This window comes from Syngnathoides biaculeatus, chromosome 11 (assembly GCF_019802595.1).
Source record: "Syngnathoides biaculeatus isolate LvHL_M chromosome 11, ASM1980259v1, whole genome shotgun sequence".
Lineage (NCBI taxonomy): Eukaryota > Metazoa > Chordata > Actinopteri > Syngnathiformes > Syngnathidae > Syngnathoides > Syngnathoides biaculeatus.
Window position 1 is genome coordinate 3,793,833 of NC_084650.1, and position 18,858 is coordinate 3,812,690.

The 18,858-nt window shown below is 46.3% G+C and overlaps 1 protein-coding gene and 1 non-coding gene across 5 annotated transcripts in view; both read right to left on the reverse strand.

Moving 5' to 3' along the window:
• LOC133508573 (uncharacterized) overlaps positions 1-14,145 on the reverse strand; it is a 34,822-nt gene extending 20,677 nt beyond the window's left edge. Inside the window, exons 1-5 of one of the 4 annotated variants that reach the window (XR_009797097.1) lie at positions 13,826-13,936; positions 7,663-7,876; positions 2,502-4,390; positions 2,338-2,391; positions 1,092-1,225 (exon numbers count right to left, since the gene is read on the reverse strand). Coding sequence is in view for 1 of the 4 variants with exons in the window: in XM_061834774.1 (XP_061690758.1) it covers positions 2,383-2,391; positions 2,502-3,578 (1,086 nt within the window). In the remaining 3 variants the exon portion in view is untranslated. Of the gene's footprint in view, positions 1-1,091; positions 1,226-2,191; positions 2,392-2,501; positions 4,567-7,662; positions 7,877-13,825; positions 13,937-14,088 lie in introns of those variants that run through there. The other 3 variants (XR_009797096.1, XR_009797095.1, XM_061834774.1) reach the window with 3 other exon arrangements.
• Positions 831-903, reverse strand: trnai-gau (transfer RNA isoleucine (anticodon GAU)). The gene has a single exon. It is a non-coding gene; the product is annotated as a tRNA-Ile (tRNA).
• Positions 14,146-18,858: the final 4,713 nt, after the last annotated feature.

The window sequence follows — 18,858 nt, forward strand, 5'->3', positions numbered from 1 at the left end:
ATCCCAGAGGCTTTCTATCGGGTTGAGGTGCAGGCCAGTCAGGCTCACCCACACTAAACTTTCTTCTCCATGTCTTTATAAATTTTGATTTCCATACTGGTGCACAATCATGTTAGGAGAGGAAGGGCCAGCTCCAGACTATGGGCAAACAATTTGGAGCATGGAATTGTCCAAAATAACAGCTCTTTAATTCTAGTGAAAGAAACTCCGAGGGATTCAGCATACCAAAGGCTTTTGGACAATTTTTTTTTGCTCCCATCTATGACTCTTTCACGCTGCAACATGCAAAAATCTTGGCCCATAAAGACATGGATGAGTGAGTTTGGTGTGACTGAACTTGATGATACTGACCTCGAAGAAGACCTTTGCATTGATTTTGAGTGAATAGTGAGCCAGGCCATCATGTCTAATATCATTGTGTGCCCCCACAAATGCACTGATATAAGAATGGTCAAAATTCCTATAAAATCACCCCTGAACTCTGTAGACTGGATTTCCACGAGTTGCAGCTGTTTTAATTGCAAAGGGTGGACCGATGTCATATTGAACTGTATGGATTCCAAATAAAAATACTGTAGTCACTTATAGTCCAGTGGGTACAGAAAGTATTCAGACCCCCTTAAATTGTTCACTGTTTGGTATATTGCAGTCATTTGCTAACATTATTTAAGTTATTTTTTTTCTCAATATGCACAGCACCTCATAGTAAGTTTCTTTCGGCTTGTCCCTTTCGGGGTCGCCACAGCGTGTCATCTCAGATGAACGCACATATGTTTGGCACAATTTTTACACCGGATGCCCTTCCTGACGCAACCCTTCTCAGGGAGTGGAGGCCCCAGTGGGATACGAACCCACAACCCCTGGTTTATCAAACCAGTGCTCTAACCACTGAGCTACAGGGCCTCTGCACATGCACAGGACCTCATATTTATTGAAAAAAAGAAAATGTTGAAATTTACAGATTTATTAAAAAAAAAAACTGGAATATCATACAGCCATACGGACGCTTTTCAGAGTATTTAGTAGAAGCACCCTTTTGAGTTAATACATCCAGGAGTCTTTTTGTGAATGATGCAACAAGTTTTTCACACCTGCATTTGGTGATCCTCTCCAGTTCTGTCTTGATGAATGTTGGTGGGTAACCATTGGAACGTCTTTCCTGGGCCATTGAAGAACAGTCACAGAGTTTGTTCTCCAGCCACTCGTTCGTTATTTCAGCTGTGCGCTGTGGGCAAAAGGTTCTGTCTTGATCTTATTAAACAAGACAATCTCATTTCTCACCATCTTGGAGTACTTCAGGTGTTTCTTAGCCAAATCTGTGCAGGCTTTTATGTGTCTTTGCACAGAGGAGGGGCTTTTTGTAACCTTGCCACAATTAAAAAAAATTCAAGGGAGTCGGAGCACTATCAGTACACGCTGTATGTTTATATGTGATTCAAGACAGGTAAGTGATTACTTTCTGCAATATTGGGTAAATAGTGTGTGTGTGGACTCGACATGGTGGGCGCCTTGTTTCTTCACACATGTAGTTGTCTTCATTGGCCCGATGATCTGTTAGTGTAATACGAGGGATGATGCTGTCATGCCAGTGGAAGACATGCAAACTGAAAGACAGATCAAGATGCCTACTGCCACTCATCTCTCTCAAACGCAGTCATGTGTGAAATTGATTTTGCTGTTATTGCTCCTCTGCGACTTTCATTCCCTCTCTGTCTGCCACATCCACGTGCAGAATGGATCGCACCACAAAAACAGGCTTTTCCTAATGAGGAGCTTGTCAACAACAGATTGATGTTCACTGTTTATGTGCTTCAAGTAAGTGTGCGTATGATTGATGCAGCTGCCAATGCTGCATTTTTCTGATTTTTCCTCCTTCTTTGTATTTTTCGTTCAGGCATGTCTCTCTCAATGCCAGAAAGAGACCTACTCTCTCCCATTAAATGCTTCCAACGCTCCTCCAGAGAAGCTTTGAGGCTTTATTTATCATCGTGTCAGCTTTCCATCATTTATCATTCCAGTGTTTTGAACATTTGTGTGCTTGGTGATCTTAAGTAGGTAAAATTGAGCATTCAATGGGAATTAGAAACTAAATACTACATGGCTTAACTGTCACGTCCCATCGGAACGAGAGTAGGACCCAAATGCAGGACTCGGAAGATCCAAGGTAGTTCAAGGAGACACGTTTATTATATGCAGAGGTAGGGGATCGAGCAGGGAGTCCGGTGCAGCAGCGGTAGTTGGGACGTCGGGCGAAGAGAGCAGATGAGCGGACAGGCAGGCGTCGGTACACAGGGGAACAATCAACGCAGGCAGAAGTATCAAAGGAGTCAGGCTTACAAGGTTGGTCGGAGAACATGCGAAGGTCGGTACACACAGGTTCGATCAGGGATACTGGAGCACACAAACGGGACATGAAGATCAACGAACTGGTGCCGGCCAGTTGTCATCGCGGTCATATAAATCCAGAGCATAATCAGGCTGCATGAGGCGCAAGTGTGTACCTTCCAATCAGCGCACCTGCGCAGACACCCGCACAGCTCGTGCTGGAGCGGCAGGATCATGACAGTACCCCCCCTCCCCTCAAAGGCACGGCTCCCAGACGTGCCTAAACGAAAAAACAGACAATAATTAACACAGGCAGGGGTGGTTGGAAGGGGTGTCCGGAGGAGGGCACCCCCCCCCCCCAAACCCCAGTCTGGTGGCCAGCTAGGCCACCAAACACAAGGCGTCCGGGTGGACAGGTCAGGAGGACGACCCGGACGCCAAGCACCAGGGTCCCCAAGGGGCGATTCGGGCGGACGACCTCTGTGAGGAACCAAACGGCGAAGCAGGAACCAGAACGAGGCAGGCCACGGCTCCGGACGAGAACCTCCCACGCCGTGGTTGCAAGACGACCAGGGATTGGTCGCTACCGAGGGTTGATCAGTAGGCAGCTGTGGATTGGTCACCAACGAGGCCAGGTCTTGTAGCGCCTGGGAGCCATCTGGAGCGAATAGGATGATGGAGAGAAGGACCAGAGCCATGACCGCCATCCCGAAGTCTCTCCAGCTCCAGGGTGGCTCCACAGAACTCCCCAGCTCCTCCTGGACCTCAACGTGAGAAGGCGGCGACACCATCGCCTCCTCCTGGACAGCAACGTGAGAAGGCGGCGACACCATCACCTCCTCCTGGACAGCAACGTGAGAAGGCGGCGACACCATCGCCTCCTCCTGGACAGCAACGTGAGAAGGCGGCGACACCATCGCCTCCTCCTGGACAGCAACGTGAGACGGCGGCGAAACCATCACCACCTCCTGGACAGCAACGTGAGAAGGCGACGACACCATCGCCACCTCCTGGACAGCAACGTGAGAAGGCGGCGACACCATCGCCACCTCCTGGACAGCAACGTGAGAAGGCGGCACCAGTACCACCTCCTCCTGGACAGGAACGTGAGAAGGCGACGACACCATCGCCACCTCCTGGACAGCAACGTGAGAAGGCGGCGACACCATCGCCACCTCCTGGACAGCAACGTGAGAAGGCGGCGACACCATCGCCACCTCCTGGACAGCAACGTGAGAAGGCGGCGACACCATCGCCACTGGTTAGAGCCAGGCTCACACAACCTAGGGCATTTAAAGTACGATCTCTCAAGGAAGGAAGACAAAAGGAACTATTGCTCATGAGGGGAACACTGGATGTGTCTCTCCCACCATCTCCATCCTGTTCTGGTCATATCCCCACGAATCCTCCTTTTTATTTCCTCAGGGCGGTCCGCAACGTAACAAAGCAAATGTGACAAAAAAAAAAAAAAGCATGAGTCAATAAATGAAGCAACTGTGACAACAAAAGCCAACGTGAGTCTTTGTAATGTCTTCCCCATCCTCTCAAGATCATCAGTCTTGATGTTGTCAGCTGCATTACTGTCTGGTGAGTCCACGGCACCCAGTGTGCCTCTTCATTGCATCACATTGTTTAAGCACATTTAGCATAGCAAAAGAGCATTAAAAACTAAACGAGAGCAAATATGTGATAACTATGTACAATTAATACAACATGAAGGATGCCTCCTGAAGTCCACAATCATTTCTATAGTCTTTAGAGTGTTCAATACCAGGTTGTGTTGGCCACACCAAAATTCTAGTCTCACCACTTCCTGTTGATACGCAGACTTTGATGAGGCCAATGACTGTGGTTCATCTATGAACTTCAGGAGTTTGTGCATTGAGGTGCAGTCGATTGTGCCGAGTGAGAAGCACAGAGGAGACAGGACACAACCTTGATCTGCCTCAGTGTTGATCGTGCGTGTAGATGAGGTGGTGTCCCCCTGCATCACCTGCTGTGTCCTGCCCCTCAGGAAGTTATAACTCCACTGCGAGATGGCAAGTGAGACGCTGTGCTGGAGAAGCTTGGAGGAGAGGAGTTCAGGTATTATGGTGTCAAACAGAGCTGAAGTCCCAGAACAGGATGACTGGTGAGTGACTTATAGGACAAAAGCCGTCTGGCAAACCACAACTTTTAAAAGTGGAATTTTTTAGTATTTTTTTAATCAACCCCAATAAATAGCCACCTCCAAGAAACTCCTAACCCCCCCCCCCACCCTTTGTCATCTAATCTGAAAAAAAAAAAAACACCTTGTTGTGTGTGAACATCATGGAAACAACCTTCACAGTTCGACAAAGCGACTGGTGATGACATAAACTAGAAAAATCAGCATTTGACGAACTCCTGCTAGCTTAACCATCTGCCTCCTGTCAGGCATTTAATCATAACATGCTGTGAACCGTTACATGTCCAGCTCACTGTATGACACAATAAAACATCATGATTTCTCAATGATCATAGGCTGCAGTGATTGCACTGGGACATCAGGGTATTGTCACTTTTTAGTTGACAAGGCACCCACACACATCAGTCGGTTTACTTCATTGATGTGGATTTGCATAATGAGATGCTCAGGCATCAAAATTATACTGAGAATTATACTGTTACATTCTCTGTTTCTTTATATATATCCATCTATCCATCCATTTTCTGAGTAGCTCATCCCCACGAGGGTCACGGGGAATGCTGAAGCCAATCCCAGCTGTCATTGGGGAGGAGTCAGGCTACACCCTGAACAGCCAATCGCAGTGCACATGGCGACAAACAGTCACACCTAGGGGCAACTTAGAGTATCCAATCAATGCATGTTTTGGGGATGTGGGAGGAAACCGAGGTGCCCGGAGAAAACCCACCCAGGAACAGGGAGAATATGCAAAACCCACACTCAGAACTCTCTCTCTCTCTCTCTCTCTCTCTCTATGTGTTGGCAAGTATGTGTGCGTGTATATCTATCTATCTATCTATCTATCTATCTATCTATCTATCTATCTATCTATCTATCTATCTATCTATCTATCTATCTATCTATCTATCTATCTATCTATATCTATCTATCTATCTATCTATCTATCTATCTATCTATCTATCTATCTATCTATCTATCTATCTATCTATCTATCTATCTATCTATCTATCTATCTATCTATCTATCTATCTATCTATCTATCTATCTATCTATCTATCTATCTATCTATGTATACAGGTGGCACAGCGGCTCAGCTGGTAAAGCGTTGGCCTCACAGTTCTGAGGACCTGGGTTCGATCCGGGGAGGCCCCGCCTGTATGGAGATTCTCCCATGCCTGCATTAATACATACATACACTCTTTATTGCGCCTAGGTGTGATTGTGGTGGGGGTGTTTGTCTCTATGTGCCCTGCGATTGGCTGGCAACCAGTTCAGGGTGTACCCCGCCTCCTGCCCGTTGACAGCTGGGATTGGCTCCAGCGACCCTCGTGAGGATCAGTGGCAAAGAAGATGGATGGATTGACATATATATATATATATATATATATATATATATATATATTTGTGTGTATGTGTGTGTGTACGTATATATCAATGCATCAAATAATGCAAGAAAGAAAATTGAAAATAAAAATAATAGAATAAAAGGACTTTTGGGGCGGCGTGGTGGCTCAGCTGGAAAGCGTTGGCCTCACAGTTCTGAGGATCGGGGTTCAAATCCCGGCCCCGCCTGTGTGGAGTTTTCCCCATACCTGCGTGGGGTTTCTCCGGGCACTCCAGTTTCCTTCCACACCCCCCCCCCCAAAAAAAATACAACATTAATTGGACACTCTGCCCCGAAGTGTGATTATGAGTGCGGCTGTTTGTCTCAATGTGCCCTGCGATTGGTTGACAACCAGCCCGTTGACAGCTGGAGCCTACTCCAGCACCCCTCGTGAGGATGAGCAGCTAAGAAAATGGATGGATGGACTCCTGAGTAGGAGTAGTAGTAGAAGAAGAAACCGGTCATCTTGCAAGTGCACAGTAATTTGTCTTTCTCTGCCATCTGGTGGATGTTTGCAGCAGAATAATCAACATCACGCCCCCCCCCCCCCAATTAAATCCTGTATGGTAAATTATGAAAAGATGAAATATATCTCCAAAATGCATTTATTCTATTACTATGCTGAGATCTTATTTAATTTTCAATTCAGATTTTAATGTGGATTTCCTCTCCCCCATAGCCCACTTTTATGTAAAGCTGCTCATTGTATGCCAGTTCAGTTCTCTCAATCCCCACAGGTAGCACATTTGAAACGTCTACAATTTCCTTGGCAACAAATCCTTCCATTTCCTTGGTAACAAGGCCTTTCTGTTGTCATGTGATCCTGAGACGTTTCCCAGCGTGACAGTGAGCCACTGAAGACAAATGTGAGATCTCACGGTTTATCTCCCCTATTTGAGCACAAACTCCACAGTTAATTTTAGCCATGGATCAACATGTAGCGAGTGTTTGAACTTGCTGCCAAAATATGACCAACGCAACATGACTGCCTAAAATACAGATTAATTGTGCTTAGTGTACTTTCCTCAGTCCCTGAGGCAAAAATGACTGAGTGAGTGCAGTGGGTGCAACAAATCGCCACATTAACCAGCTTTCCTAAGGTCAGGGCAACATAGCTTTTTTGTTCTCATCAGAAAAACATAGCAGTAATTTAGTGAGTTAGCTAAAGTGCATAAAGGCTATGTAGACTTAGTATAAGAATAATATTTTCTGATGATGACAACCCATGGCAGCTAAAAACATGAACTCTACATGAACTTATGTGTTTCCATGTGCATTACTGGAGGCTCTAAAATTAGCTGATTGTACACTACATAAATTATTCAGTCCTTCACACATCTGCTGCTGATGTTGACCTTTTTTGGGGTTTGTTGGAAGGCTCACTTGTCACAGTTTTGAGAAATTCACCAGTCATCATACTGTTCTCCCCTCGTGCTTTTTGGGGGATGCGGATAATGGGGGATATAGTACTGGGTCATTTCAAAAGGGTGTGACAAACTTTACATTAAAGATTACAGTAGTCTTGTTTAAGATTCAGGTTCTATGACATAACATGCAGGTTCTTAATCACTCTGTTGCCATGTGACTTTGAAAGTGACATCACTTCAAGAATATCATGGCCCCTTGATGGGCTCCTCATCTTTCCAGCCTCTCACAACATCTATCTTCTCCCGTTCATGGCTCGTTGCCGAGGAAACAGGACAGACAATGGCCCAACATTTCCAGCTTTGGCTGGCGAATCAACTCATGCTGACTTTCATCTGACAGCAACATATTGTACACTCACCTTGATCGTGTCCCCTCAGCGTCACCGGGGTTTGCATGCATCTGGCGAATGTGCCTCAAATATATGATAACATTGCCGATATGATGTTCATCATCATGCTTGCTGTGATCTATGATGTCTATCACGGCACGCAGAGATGTGACTGGCCTGCTTTGAGTTGCTGGAGCGGAAAATCAGCCACGGTGCGGAAACTGCTGCTCCTGCTGTTTCACATCTGCGGGATGAATTAACGTGTTTGTCCTCATATACAGTACAAAGTGACGGTCGGTGAGTTCACCAGCTGGCCTTTCGGTGACCCAATCCACCTCTTCATGACACACACACATCACAAAATAATAATACAAAAACGCTACACAGAGAGACGGAGACATTCCCCATATTTAAGGATAAATGCCACTATTACTAAAGAAAGAAACAGATTCCTTTATATTCCAATACATCACCTCCAAACAGCTCTAAACCTCAAAAGCAATTCTGGTGTATAGACTTCAATATATCAGGTCAGAATCAATGTTTTTCTAATAACATGAAAAAAATTGTCAAACAACAAAAGACCTCCTTTCTTTTCTCCTGTGTAAGCAAGTTCGTAGATAACTTCTCTGAAAGTGCCCCAAAATCCTTTTCCGGGTTGAAAGCAAGCATAACACAGTCTTTTCTTTTTAATTCGCCTTGAAAATTACCTTTTCATCATGTCCAAAATGGTCATCCTCTTCATTAAATCAATTCTCACACACAAACTTCAGAGTATTTCCCTCAACCAGTTAGAGGAGTATTTAGCTAAACCAATCAGGTGATGGAAAAAATACCAATGTGACTGAAAATCTGACGAGTTAAACTATTCCAACGGTGTGTGTGCGTGTATGTGATAACAGACTGAACAGTCTTACTTTTCATACACTTCTATATTTCAGTTCAAATCACAGTAATACTAAATTAAACAGGTCATAGTATTAGGTACAGTAGCATATCACAGGTCACGGGAGAGACAGAGCCTAACCCAGCCAGCATTGGACGAAAGGTAGACTACATACTAAACTGGTCGCCAGTCAGTCCCAGGCCAGATATCAACGCCATCACTGAGCGGGAATCGATCCCACGCTGCCCGCACCAAAGTCAGGCATGTTTACACCATCTGTGACACTAGCATATCTAATGAGATTCAAAATTCTGCCTTTTGCTCAATTTGACTGACACTGGCAGTTGTTTTTTTCTCTCCATCCATCCGTACACAGTATCCAATCATCCACTCATCCATCTGCCCATCTGTCCGTCCATTTTTCTACTGTATCTCCTTGTTAGGGCTGCGAGTGAGCTGCACCCTTTTCCAAACTGACTCTTGAGTAAACTGTGGAGTACACCCTAGACTGGTCGCCAGCCATTCGCAGTGCACATCTCGGCAAATTACCACTCACACTCATATTCACACTTATGGGCAATATAAAGTCTTCAAGTAACCCAAGAGGAAGCCAAATTCCAAATATGGGAATTCTCAACTTTCAGGCATGCTAACCACTACACCCTGTTGCCCGCATTCATTTCACAGTATGTTTTTAATGTGGTTATTTTTTGCAATGTTGTCTAGGTCCACTGCCTCACATGGAGAAGAATTTTCAATTTTGCCCCTCTGTGCATAAACACATTGCTTTGGATTGGATCAATAAACCTAAAGTCTACAAGCAAGTTATGAAGATGGTGCCTTGGTCTTCTTGCTCTTCGCAATCTGTTGGAGACTATTGTGACTAATGGACCAGGTTGTGTTGCAAGCAGGTAATACTAAGTGCTATGGGATTGTGACTGCAATTATTGTGACGATGATCAGTGAGGCTCAACAGTCAGCAGAGCAAGAGGATACCATGTTGCCAATAATATGTTATTTATGAAACACCTCTCCATGTGCGAAAGTGCTATACTGTGCAAAGGCAAACAACTGTACCACATACATCATTCAAAGCAGATCAACATAAATGTTTATCTTTTATTGTAATTAAAAAAAATACAATAAACCTTCTCTACTTTGTGGATCACCTATTGCGGATTAAGTGCATCGCGGATTTCTGAGCCCACCCCCACTGAAAAAATGAAAAAAAACCTAGATTGCTACATCCCCTCCTCGCACCGTCACCTTATCGTGGTGGAGGGGTTTGTGTGTCTCGATGATCCTAGGAGCTAAGTTGTCTGGGGCTTCATGCCCCTGGTACGGTCACCCATGGCAAACTGGTCCTAGGTGAGGGACCAGACAAAGTACGACTTCAAAACCCCTATGATGACTACAAAAATTGGATCTTGGTTTCCCTTGCCCAGATGTGGGTCACCGGGGCCCCACTCTGGAGCCAGGCCTGGAGGTGGGGCTGGAAGGCGTGCGCCTGGTGGCCGGGCCTGCACCCATGGGGCTCGGCCGGGCACAGCCTGAAAGGGTAACATGGGTCCCCCTTCCCATGGGCTCACCACCTGTGAGAGGGGCTGTAGGGGTTGGGTACAATGTGAGCTGGGCAGTGGCCAAAGGCGGGGACCTTGGCGATCCGATCCCCGGCTACAGAAACTAGCTCTAGGGACATGGAATGTCACCTCTTTGGCAGGGAAGGAGCCCGAGTCGGACTCGCCTCTATGCATCACTTGGGCTCTGGCACCACTCCTCTTGAGAGGGGTTGGACTCTGTTCCACTCTGGAGTTGGCCACGTTGAGAGACGCCGAGCAGGTGTTGGTATACCTGTACTTATTGCCCCCCGGCTCGGGGCCTGTACGTTGGGGTTTACCCCGGTGGACGAGAGGGTAGCCTCTCTCCGCCTGCAGGTGGGGGGATGGGTCCCGACTGTTTTTGTGCTTATGCACTAAACAGCAGTGCAGAGTACCCATCCTTTTTGGAGTCCTGAGAGGGAGTGCTGGAGAGCACCCTCTCTGGCGACTCCATCATTCTGCTGGGGGACTTCAATGCCCACGTGGGGAATGACAGTGAGACCTGGAAGGGCATGATTGGGAAGAACGCCCCCCCTGATCAGAACTCGAGTGGTGTTTTGTTATTGGACTTCTGTGGTCATCACGGATTGTCCATAACAAACAAAAAATGTTCAGGCATCAGGCTATTCACATGTCTAATTGGCACCAGGACACCCTAGGTCGCAGTTCGATGATCGACTTTGTGGTCGTGTCATTGGACTTGCGACCGCATTTCTTGGACACTCGGGTGAAGAGAGGGGCGGAGCTGTCAACTGATCACCACCTGGTGGTGAGTTGGCTCAGGTATTGGGGGAAGATGCCAGTTCGACATGGCAGGCCTAAATGTATTGTGAGGGTCTGCTGAGAACGGCTGGCAGATTCCCCTGTCAGAAGGAATTTCAACTCCCACCTCCGAAAGAACTTTGCTCACGTCCCAGAGGAGGCGGGGGACATTGAATCTGAGTGGACGATGTTCCGTGCCTCCATTGCTGAGACGGCCGACTGGAGCTGTGGCCGTCAGGTCGTTGGTGCCTGTCGTGGCGGCAACCCAGGAACACGTTGGTGAACACCAACAGTGAGGGATGCTGTCAAGCTGAAGACTGTGGGACTCCCGAGGAAGCTGACAGGTATGGGCTGGCCAAGCGAAATGCAGCTTCAGTGGTCACTGAGGCAAAAATCCGGGTGTGGGAGGAGTTCGGTGAGGCCTTGGAGAACGACTTCAGGATGGTTTCGAGGAAATTCTGGTCCACTGTCCAGCGTCTCAGGAGGGGAAAGCAGTGCACTGTCAACACTGTGTCTAGTGGGGACGGGGCACTACTGACCTCAACTCGGGATGTTGTGAGTCGGTGAGGATAATATTTCGAAGACTTCCTCAATTCCACCAACATGCCTTCCCACGAGGAAGCTGAGTCTGGGTGTTCTGAGGCAGGCTCTTCTATCTCTCGGGTTAAGGTCACCGAGGTGGTTAAAAAGCTCTTTGGTGGCAGAGCCCCGGGGGCGGATGAGATTTGCCCGGAGTTCTTAAAGGCTCTGGATGTTGTGGGCCTGTCCTGGTTGACACGACTCTGCAACATCACCTGGACATCGGGGACGGTGCTTCTGGATTGGCAGACTGGGGTGGTGGTGCCCCTTTTCAAGAAGGGTGGCCGGAGGGTGTGTTCCAACTATAGAGGGATCACACTTCTCAGCCTCCCTGTTAAGGTCTACTCAGGGGTATTGGAGAGGAGGGTCCGTCGGGAAGTCAAGTCTCGGATTCATGAGGAGCAAAGTGGTTTTCGTTCTGGCCGTGGAACAGTGGATCAGCTCTACACCCTCGGCAGGGTCCTTGAGGGTGCATGGAAGTTCGCTCAACCAGTCTACATGTGTTTTGTGGACTTGGAGAAGGCATTCGATCATGTCCCATTGGGATTCCTGCGGGGGATTCTTCGGGAGTATGGGGTACCGAATCCCCTGATACGAGCTGCTCGGTCCCTGTACGACCGCTGTCAGAGTTTGGTCTGCATTGGACTCGTTTCCGGTGAGAGTTGGACTCCCCTAAGACTGCCCTTTGTCACTGACTTTGTTTCATAACTTTTATGGACATTATTTGTAGACGCAGCCAAGGCGTATAGGGTGTCCGGTTTGGTGGCCTCAGCATCGCATCCCTGCTCTTTGCAGATGATGTGGTTCTGTTGGCTTCATCAAGCTGTGATCTCCAGCTCTCACTGGAGCGATTCGCAGCCGAGTGTGAAGCGGCTGGGATGAGAATCAGAACCTCAAAATCTGAGACTATGGTCCTCAGTCGGAAAAGGGTGGCATGCCTTCTCCAGGTCGGGGATGAGATCCTTCCCAAAGTGGAGGCGAATCAAGTATCTTGGGGTCTTGTTCATGAGTGAGTGAGTGAGAATAGAGCGGGAGATCGACAGACGGATCAGTACAGCGTCTGCAGTGATGCGGACTTTGTATCGTCCATTGTGGTAACGAGGGAGCTAAGTCGAAAGGCGAAGCTCTCAATTTACCAGTCGCTCTACGTTCCTACCCTCACCTATGGGCATGAGCTGTGGGTCATGACCGAAAGAACAAGATCCTGGATACAAGCGGTCGAAATGAGTTTCCTCCGCAGGGTGTCTGGGCTCTCCCTTAGAGATAGGGTGAGAAGTTCGGTCATCCGGGAGGGGCTCAGTGTCGAGCCGCTACTCCTCCGCATTGAGGGGAGCTAGATGAGGTGGATGGGGCATCTGATTCAGATGCCTCCCGTAAGCCTCCCTGTTGAGGTGTTTCGGGCATGTCCCACCGGAAAGAGACCCTGAGGACGACACAGTACATGCTGGAGAGACGTCTCTTGGCTGGCTTGGGAACGCCTCGGGACCCCTCCGGAAGAGCTGGAAGAAGTGGCTGGGAAAAGGGAATTCTGGGTATCCCAACTGAAGCTACTTCCCCTGCGACCCAACACGGAAAAGTGGTAGATAATGGATGGATGGATGGATGGATATACTAATCCCTGGCACAAAAACATGGACCAGTGAAGCAAATTTAAAAAAATCAATAAATAAAAACCCAAAACGCCAGCATACATTCACACAATACTGTAGCATCCCTGGCATGTCAACATGCTATACATTACAGCACATACCGTAGCGGGATCCTCCCTGGGTGATGTCATCCCAACTGCAACATGGACTAATCAGAGCATATGTGAATTTAGTATCTCGTGAGCTGATTTGATGCACATCATCAAATGTAAACAGGCAACTCTTACTCACTTCCTCCTCTTCATTATCCGCCATTCTGACACAGTTCGATAGTTCAACAGTACGATACTAGTTCACAATGCCACCAAAGCATTTCGCTGACTAGAAAGCTTCCTCCGATGCATTAAAGCAGAAGAGGAAGATGATGACAATCGCCCAAAAAGTTAAACTGTTAGATATGCTCAAAGACGGCAGAAGTTACGGTTCCGTGGCAAGCCATTACGGCGTGAATGAATCCACAGTTCCTTGCATAAAAAAGGACAAGGTAAACATCCGTGAAACAGCATTGATGACCTTCAACAAGGAAGTGAAACGTGTGGTGACTCCTCGGAATAAGAGGATTGTACCTGTGGAAGGTGCGCTTGCTTTAGGAATCGAAGATTGTCGACAGAAAGCAGTGGGTTTGGACACAAACATGATCAGGACAAAAGTGAAAGCTCTCTATGAACAAATCCTGCCCGATAACAACAATGAAGAGGGTGAAGGAAGTGCTGACGAACCTCAAGCCAGCACTAGCGCTCCAAGGAGTGATTCTTCCCCTGGAGGACTTAGCTTATCCGCCAGCAAAGGCTGGTTTGCCACATTTCAAAACCCTTGAACCGCTTAAAAAGCGTGCCTTTGTATGGCGAGGCTTACTCAGTGGACAACTATGCTGCCCGTCGTTATGTTGAGGAGGAATTTCCGAACCTCATCAGTGAGTGAGACTACCTCCCCGAGCAGGTCTTTAACATGGAGGAAATAGGTCTGTCTTGGAAAAGGATACGCACATTCCTCTTCAGGGAGGAAATGAAGAGGCCTGGCTTCAAGGCCCACAAGGACCGTGTGACTGTTGTCATGTGTCTCAATGCAGCTGATTTCCTGCTGAAACCAGGCTTTATTTATAATGCAAAACATCCACGATCTTTAAAAAAAAAAAAAAATAAGGCTCTGCTCCCAGTTTATTGGATGCACAACTCCGAGGCTTGGATTACACAAGCTCTTACAAATGAGTGGTTCCTCAATTGCTTCATCCCTCAGGTAAAGTTGTATATGGCTGAAAAGGGCCTCCCCTTTAAGGTCCTTCTCCTGATGGACTGTGCAGGAGGCCATGCAATGGACTTGCAGTATGACAAGGTCCTTCTGCCAAACACCACATGTCTTTTTCACCCAATGGATCAAGGGGTCATTCGTGCCTTTAAGGCACTCCACACCCGCTCCACGATGGGCCTCATGTTGACAGTTGACGACGACAGCTACGAATTCAGAGTGAAAGACTACTGGCGTCGTTACGACATAGGCACGCATTTGTATAATATCCAGCAGACGTTAAGGGATATGAAAAGTGAGATGACAAATTCAAGCTGGAAGAAATGATGGGTGAAAGTGATACACAACTATCCTGGCTTTACTCCTGATGAAATTCATCACTCAATCGTGGAGAAGGCGGTGAAGCTGGCTCACAATATTAGGGATGAGGGATTCGTGGACATGACACAGCAAAACATCTGCACCCAAAATGATTGCCACTCGGAACCACTGACTGACAACGATCTTCTTGACTTGACAATGTCTGCAAGTGAGGAAGATTGACAATCGTGTTGCGGGGGTTATGTCTTAGTACAGAAGAATTTTGGATCAGAAGAAAAAACAAAGACAACAGCTCCCCATCACAATGTTCTTCTCCAAAATAAAACCCCCTGTTGCACCATCTTTACCTCCATCAAAAGAATGACCTGTAATATGTAAATAAAGACTAGTAGTTCTAATAATGTTGTATTTTTTGTCTCAAGCACGCAAATTAAAACTGTTGACATATTTTAAACATTCGGGTAACCACACACACACACACACACACACACACACAAACATCGGCAGTGGCTCCAATAAAAGTATCTGAGTGATGAATGGTAAGTATACAGTAATATAATATAGTAAGTGTTTAATAATTTACATTTATATAAAACATTATAATACTGTATATATTATATTTATAATGTTAAAAATTTAACCAAATACTTATTTTAGTTTCGAATATGCAAAGTACAAATAGTTTTAACATATTTTAAACTGTGTGATACCTACATAAACACACATCCCCGCTACTTCCCAGTTTTTCACTTTCTGGTACCAATTAACTGTGAAAAACGAGGAATTACTGTACATATTTGTTCCAGAAATGCTTTTTATTAGATGTTTTGACAGAGGTGGGTAGAGTAGCTAGATATTGTATTCTAGTAAGAATACTGTGACTGACTCAAGTAAAAGTCAAAGTCATCCACCAAAAAAAATCTCAAGTAAGATTAAGAAAGTACTCAGTGAAAAAAAAACACTCAAGTACTGAGTAAATGGTGACTAATAATCATTAGAAAGAGGCTGCATGTCAAATAAAATCCATCCATCCATCCACCAATTTTCTGAGCCACTTATCCTCAAGAGGCTCACAAGAGTGCTGGAGCCAATCCCAGCTGTCATCGGGCAGGAGGCAGCCGCGCTCACAATCAAACCTAGGGGAAATTTAGAGTGTCCAATTAATGTTTGTTTTGGAATGCGTAAGGAAACCGGAGTGCCCGGAGAAAACCCACACAAGAGGCAAACACCACACAAGCAGGGCCAGGATTTGAACCCCGGTCCTCAGAACTGTGAGGCTAACACTGTACAGCTGCTCCACCATGCTGCCCAAATAAAATACAACTAAAACTAAACTACATAAAACGTGATTGTGCGGTGGGGGTTTGTATGTGTACACCAAGATTAGCATATATTCTACCCTAAAAAGATGTTTCACAGTTATTTATGACCATAAAATATGGCTAATGTGGGCTGATATGGACAGCCAAAAGGAAGATCTGAAACTGACCAGAAGTTGTTTTCTCAATTTAGAAGTGGGCTGGACTATGCATTGGGCAGACGGTGGATAAAAGCTGCTTTTGTCTTCGGGAATGCAAGCAAAGTCACGGAGCATTGCCTACTGTGGGAACGCCGACTTTTCCAACACAGCCACCACGTAAATATTAGCCGTGCTGGCCCATCTCGGGTTTATACCATCCCATTAGTTCACGTTGGGTATGGTCATGTGACTGCTTTGTGTAGTTTGATTGGTGAAATTGATTGGTGAAAAATTGGTGAAAGTTAAACGTCATTTGCGGTTACGTTGAATTGACGTAAACAATGTCAAAGTTGTAATGCAAACAAAAAGATAAATTAGCAGTAATTAATAAATAAAAACTGCAAAGGAGAAAAAGTACAGTTTCTTCTCAACATAAATATTTGAGGTAAAAACAGTGCTGCGTCAAAACTACTCTGAAAAGTATATTTATCCAAAATCCTACTTGAGTCAATGTAACAGAGTAGAATAGTACATGTAGCAAGTTTGTACCTACCTCTGAGTATTAATGTGTGCAGCATGCAGATAGCTAATTGAACTTGGCTTGTACTGATCAACCAATCAGAAGATGGGAATAATTGGTTGGAAAACAGTCCAATTTCAAAAATACTTTCATGACTGATTTCGCAGACCCTTGGCAGAATATTCCAGCAACACAATGTGTTTAACTCTATTGGGACAATAAAAAGTAAATAAAACAAAATCTGACGGTCACATTCTTTAAAATACTGGAAGCCATACGGCCAAGAGAAATGCTACAAGAAGAAGACAATCTATAAATTAATACATTCTCATGGAACAAATATTTCAAAATGAAGTTAGTGGTTCTAGTACATCAGTATTTCTTAACGTGTTTAGGCCAGCAGAGAAGGCCTGGTATACTTTAATTATTTCACCAGGAATAAGATGAAATGTTCAACTTGCATCCAACACTTCCTGTCATCTGCACTGACTTTCTGCATATACATTGTCAGTCGTCTTCCCAAAAGCGACACACTCCTGAAACGAGGTTGATGCAACGCCTTGCAATAAATGTAGTGCTGTAAGAGAATGCAACTCGAGCAGTAAAGTCAAAACTATGTTTTATGTAAATAAATAAAACATGCATGAGAAAACACTGGATGAACAAAGAGAAAAAGGTTTTATTTCACTTGTGGCTTTGTTTTCTCAGCAAAGTCTTTTCCCAGCATCTCGTTGGACTTGACAATGACACCAGGAGTTTATGGAAACGCCCTGCCTCATTGATCACTTGTCTGTGGTATAGATTAGAGCGCAGATCAATAGCACAGTGGTGTGCCGTCTGACGTGACGTGCGGGCAGGCGGCGATTGTGTTCGATAATGGTCTGACCCCTGAGGTCCGTTGGTCAGTTTTGATGCGCTATGAGGGAGTGCTTTTTTGTGGATTGCTTTGCTGCCTCTTAAGACAGGGAACGTGCTGACTGATGGTCCTGCCCATGTCTCGGCCTTCTGTTGTTGTTATGGTCGACTTGCAATGAGACCAGGGGAGATTCATATCAGCCAAAAATGTCCTACAAACACCAGTGGGGAAGGTAAAGTTTTTTTTCGCTCAAATAAGGCGCATGCACACACCAGCACACAATTTTAAGCCAAAGAAAACTCACATAATGGGTGCACCCACCCACCCACACACACACACACACACACACACACACACACACACACACACACACACACACACACACACACACACACGCACGCAACATGAAGTGTCACAAAGTAGCTTTGCCATTGTGATCACTCGGTCAATTAAACACATATCTTACCTATAGAAGAGTTGAGGAAGCGAATTGCCATTTTTCCATTTATGATGGAATCCTTGTACTCGTGCATTTTCGGATCACGTCCTTCAAACAGGTGGAATGCTGGCCTCACAGTTCTGAGGACCGGGGTTCAAATCCCGCCCTGCCCGTGTGAAAATTGCATGTTCTGCCCGTGCCTGTGTGGCTTTCCTCCGGGCACATCCCCGAAACATCCAACATTAATTGGACACTCTAAATTGATTGTGAGAGCGGTTGTTTGTCTCCATGTGACTGCCGATTGGCTGGCAACCACTTCAGTGTGTACCGCGCCTCCTGCCCGATGACAGCTGTGATAAGCTCCAGCACTCCTGCAACCCATTTGAGGATAAGCGGCTAAAAACAAAATGGAAGGATGGTTTTCCCTCAAACGCCACCCAAAACATCCAGGCGATGCCATAACAAAATAGCCCCAAGGTGTGATTGTGAGTGCGGCTGTTTGTCTCGATGTGCCCTGCGATTGGCTGGCAACTAGTTCAGGGTGTACCCCGGGTCCTGCCCGTTGACAGCAGGGATAGGCTCCAGCCTTCCCTTGACCCTTGTGAGGATAAGCAGCTCAGAAAATGGATGGATGGATGGACATATAAACTGATAAATGATTGAGCCTGTCATGGCCCTGCCGGTCCAGCCCTGGCTGTGCGGGGCCCAGCACCGCTGCACTGATTAGGAGGCGCCTACCTGCGCCTCATCGGCAGTGATTAACCCTGGTATATATAGGACCCAGCGGACGCGCTTTTTTTTTTTTTTTTTTTTTGCCAGATAGTCGCCACCCATGCCTCGGTCCCGCACTTCCGCATTCCTGACACCGACCTCCGCCTGTTTCCTGACCAACCCCGTAACCCTGTCGCTCCT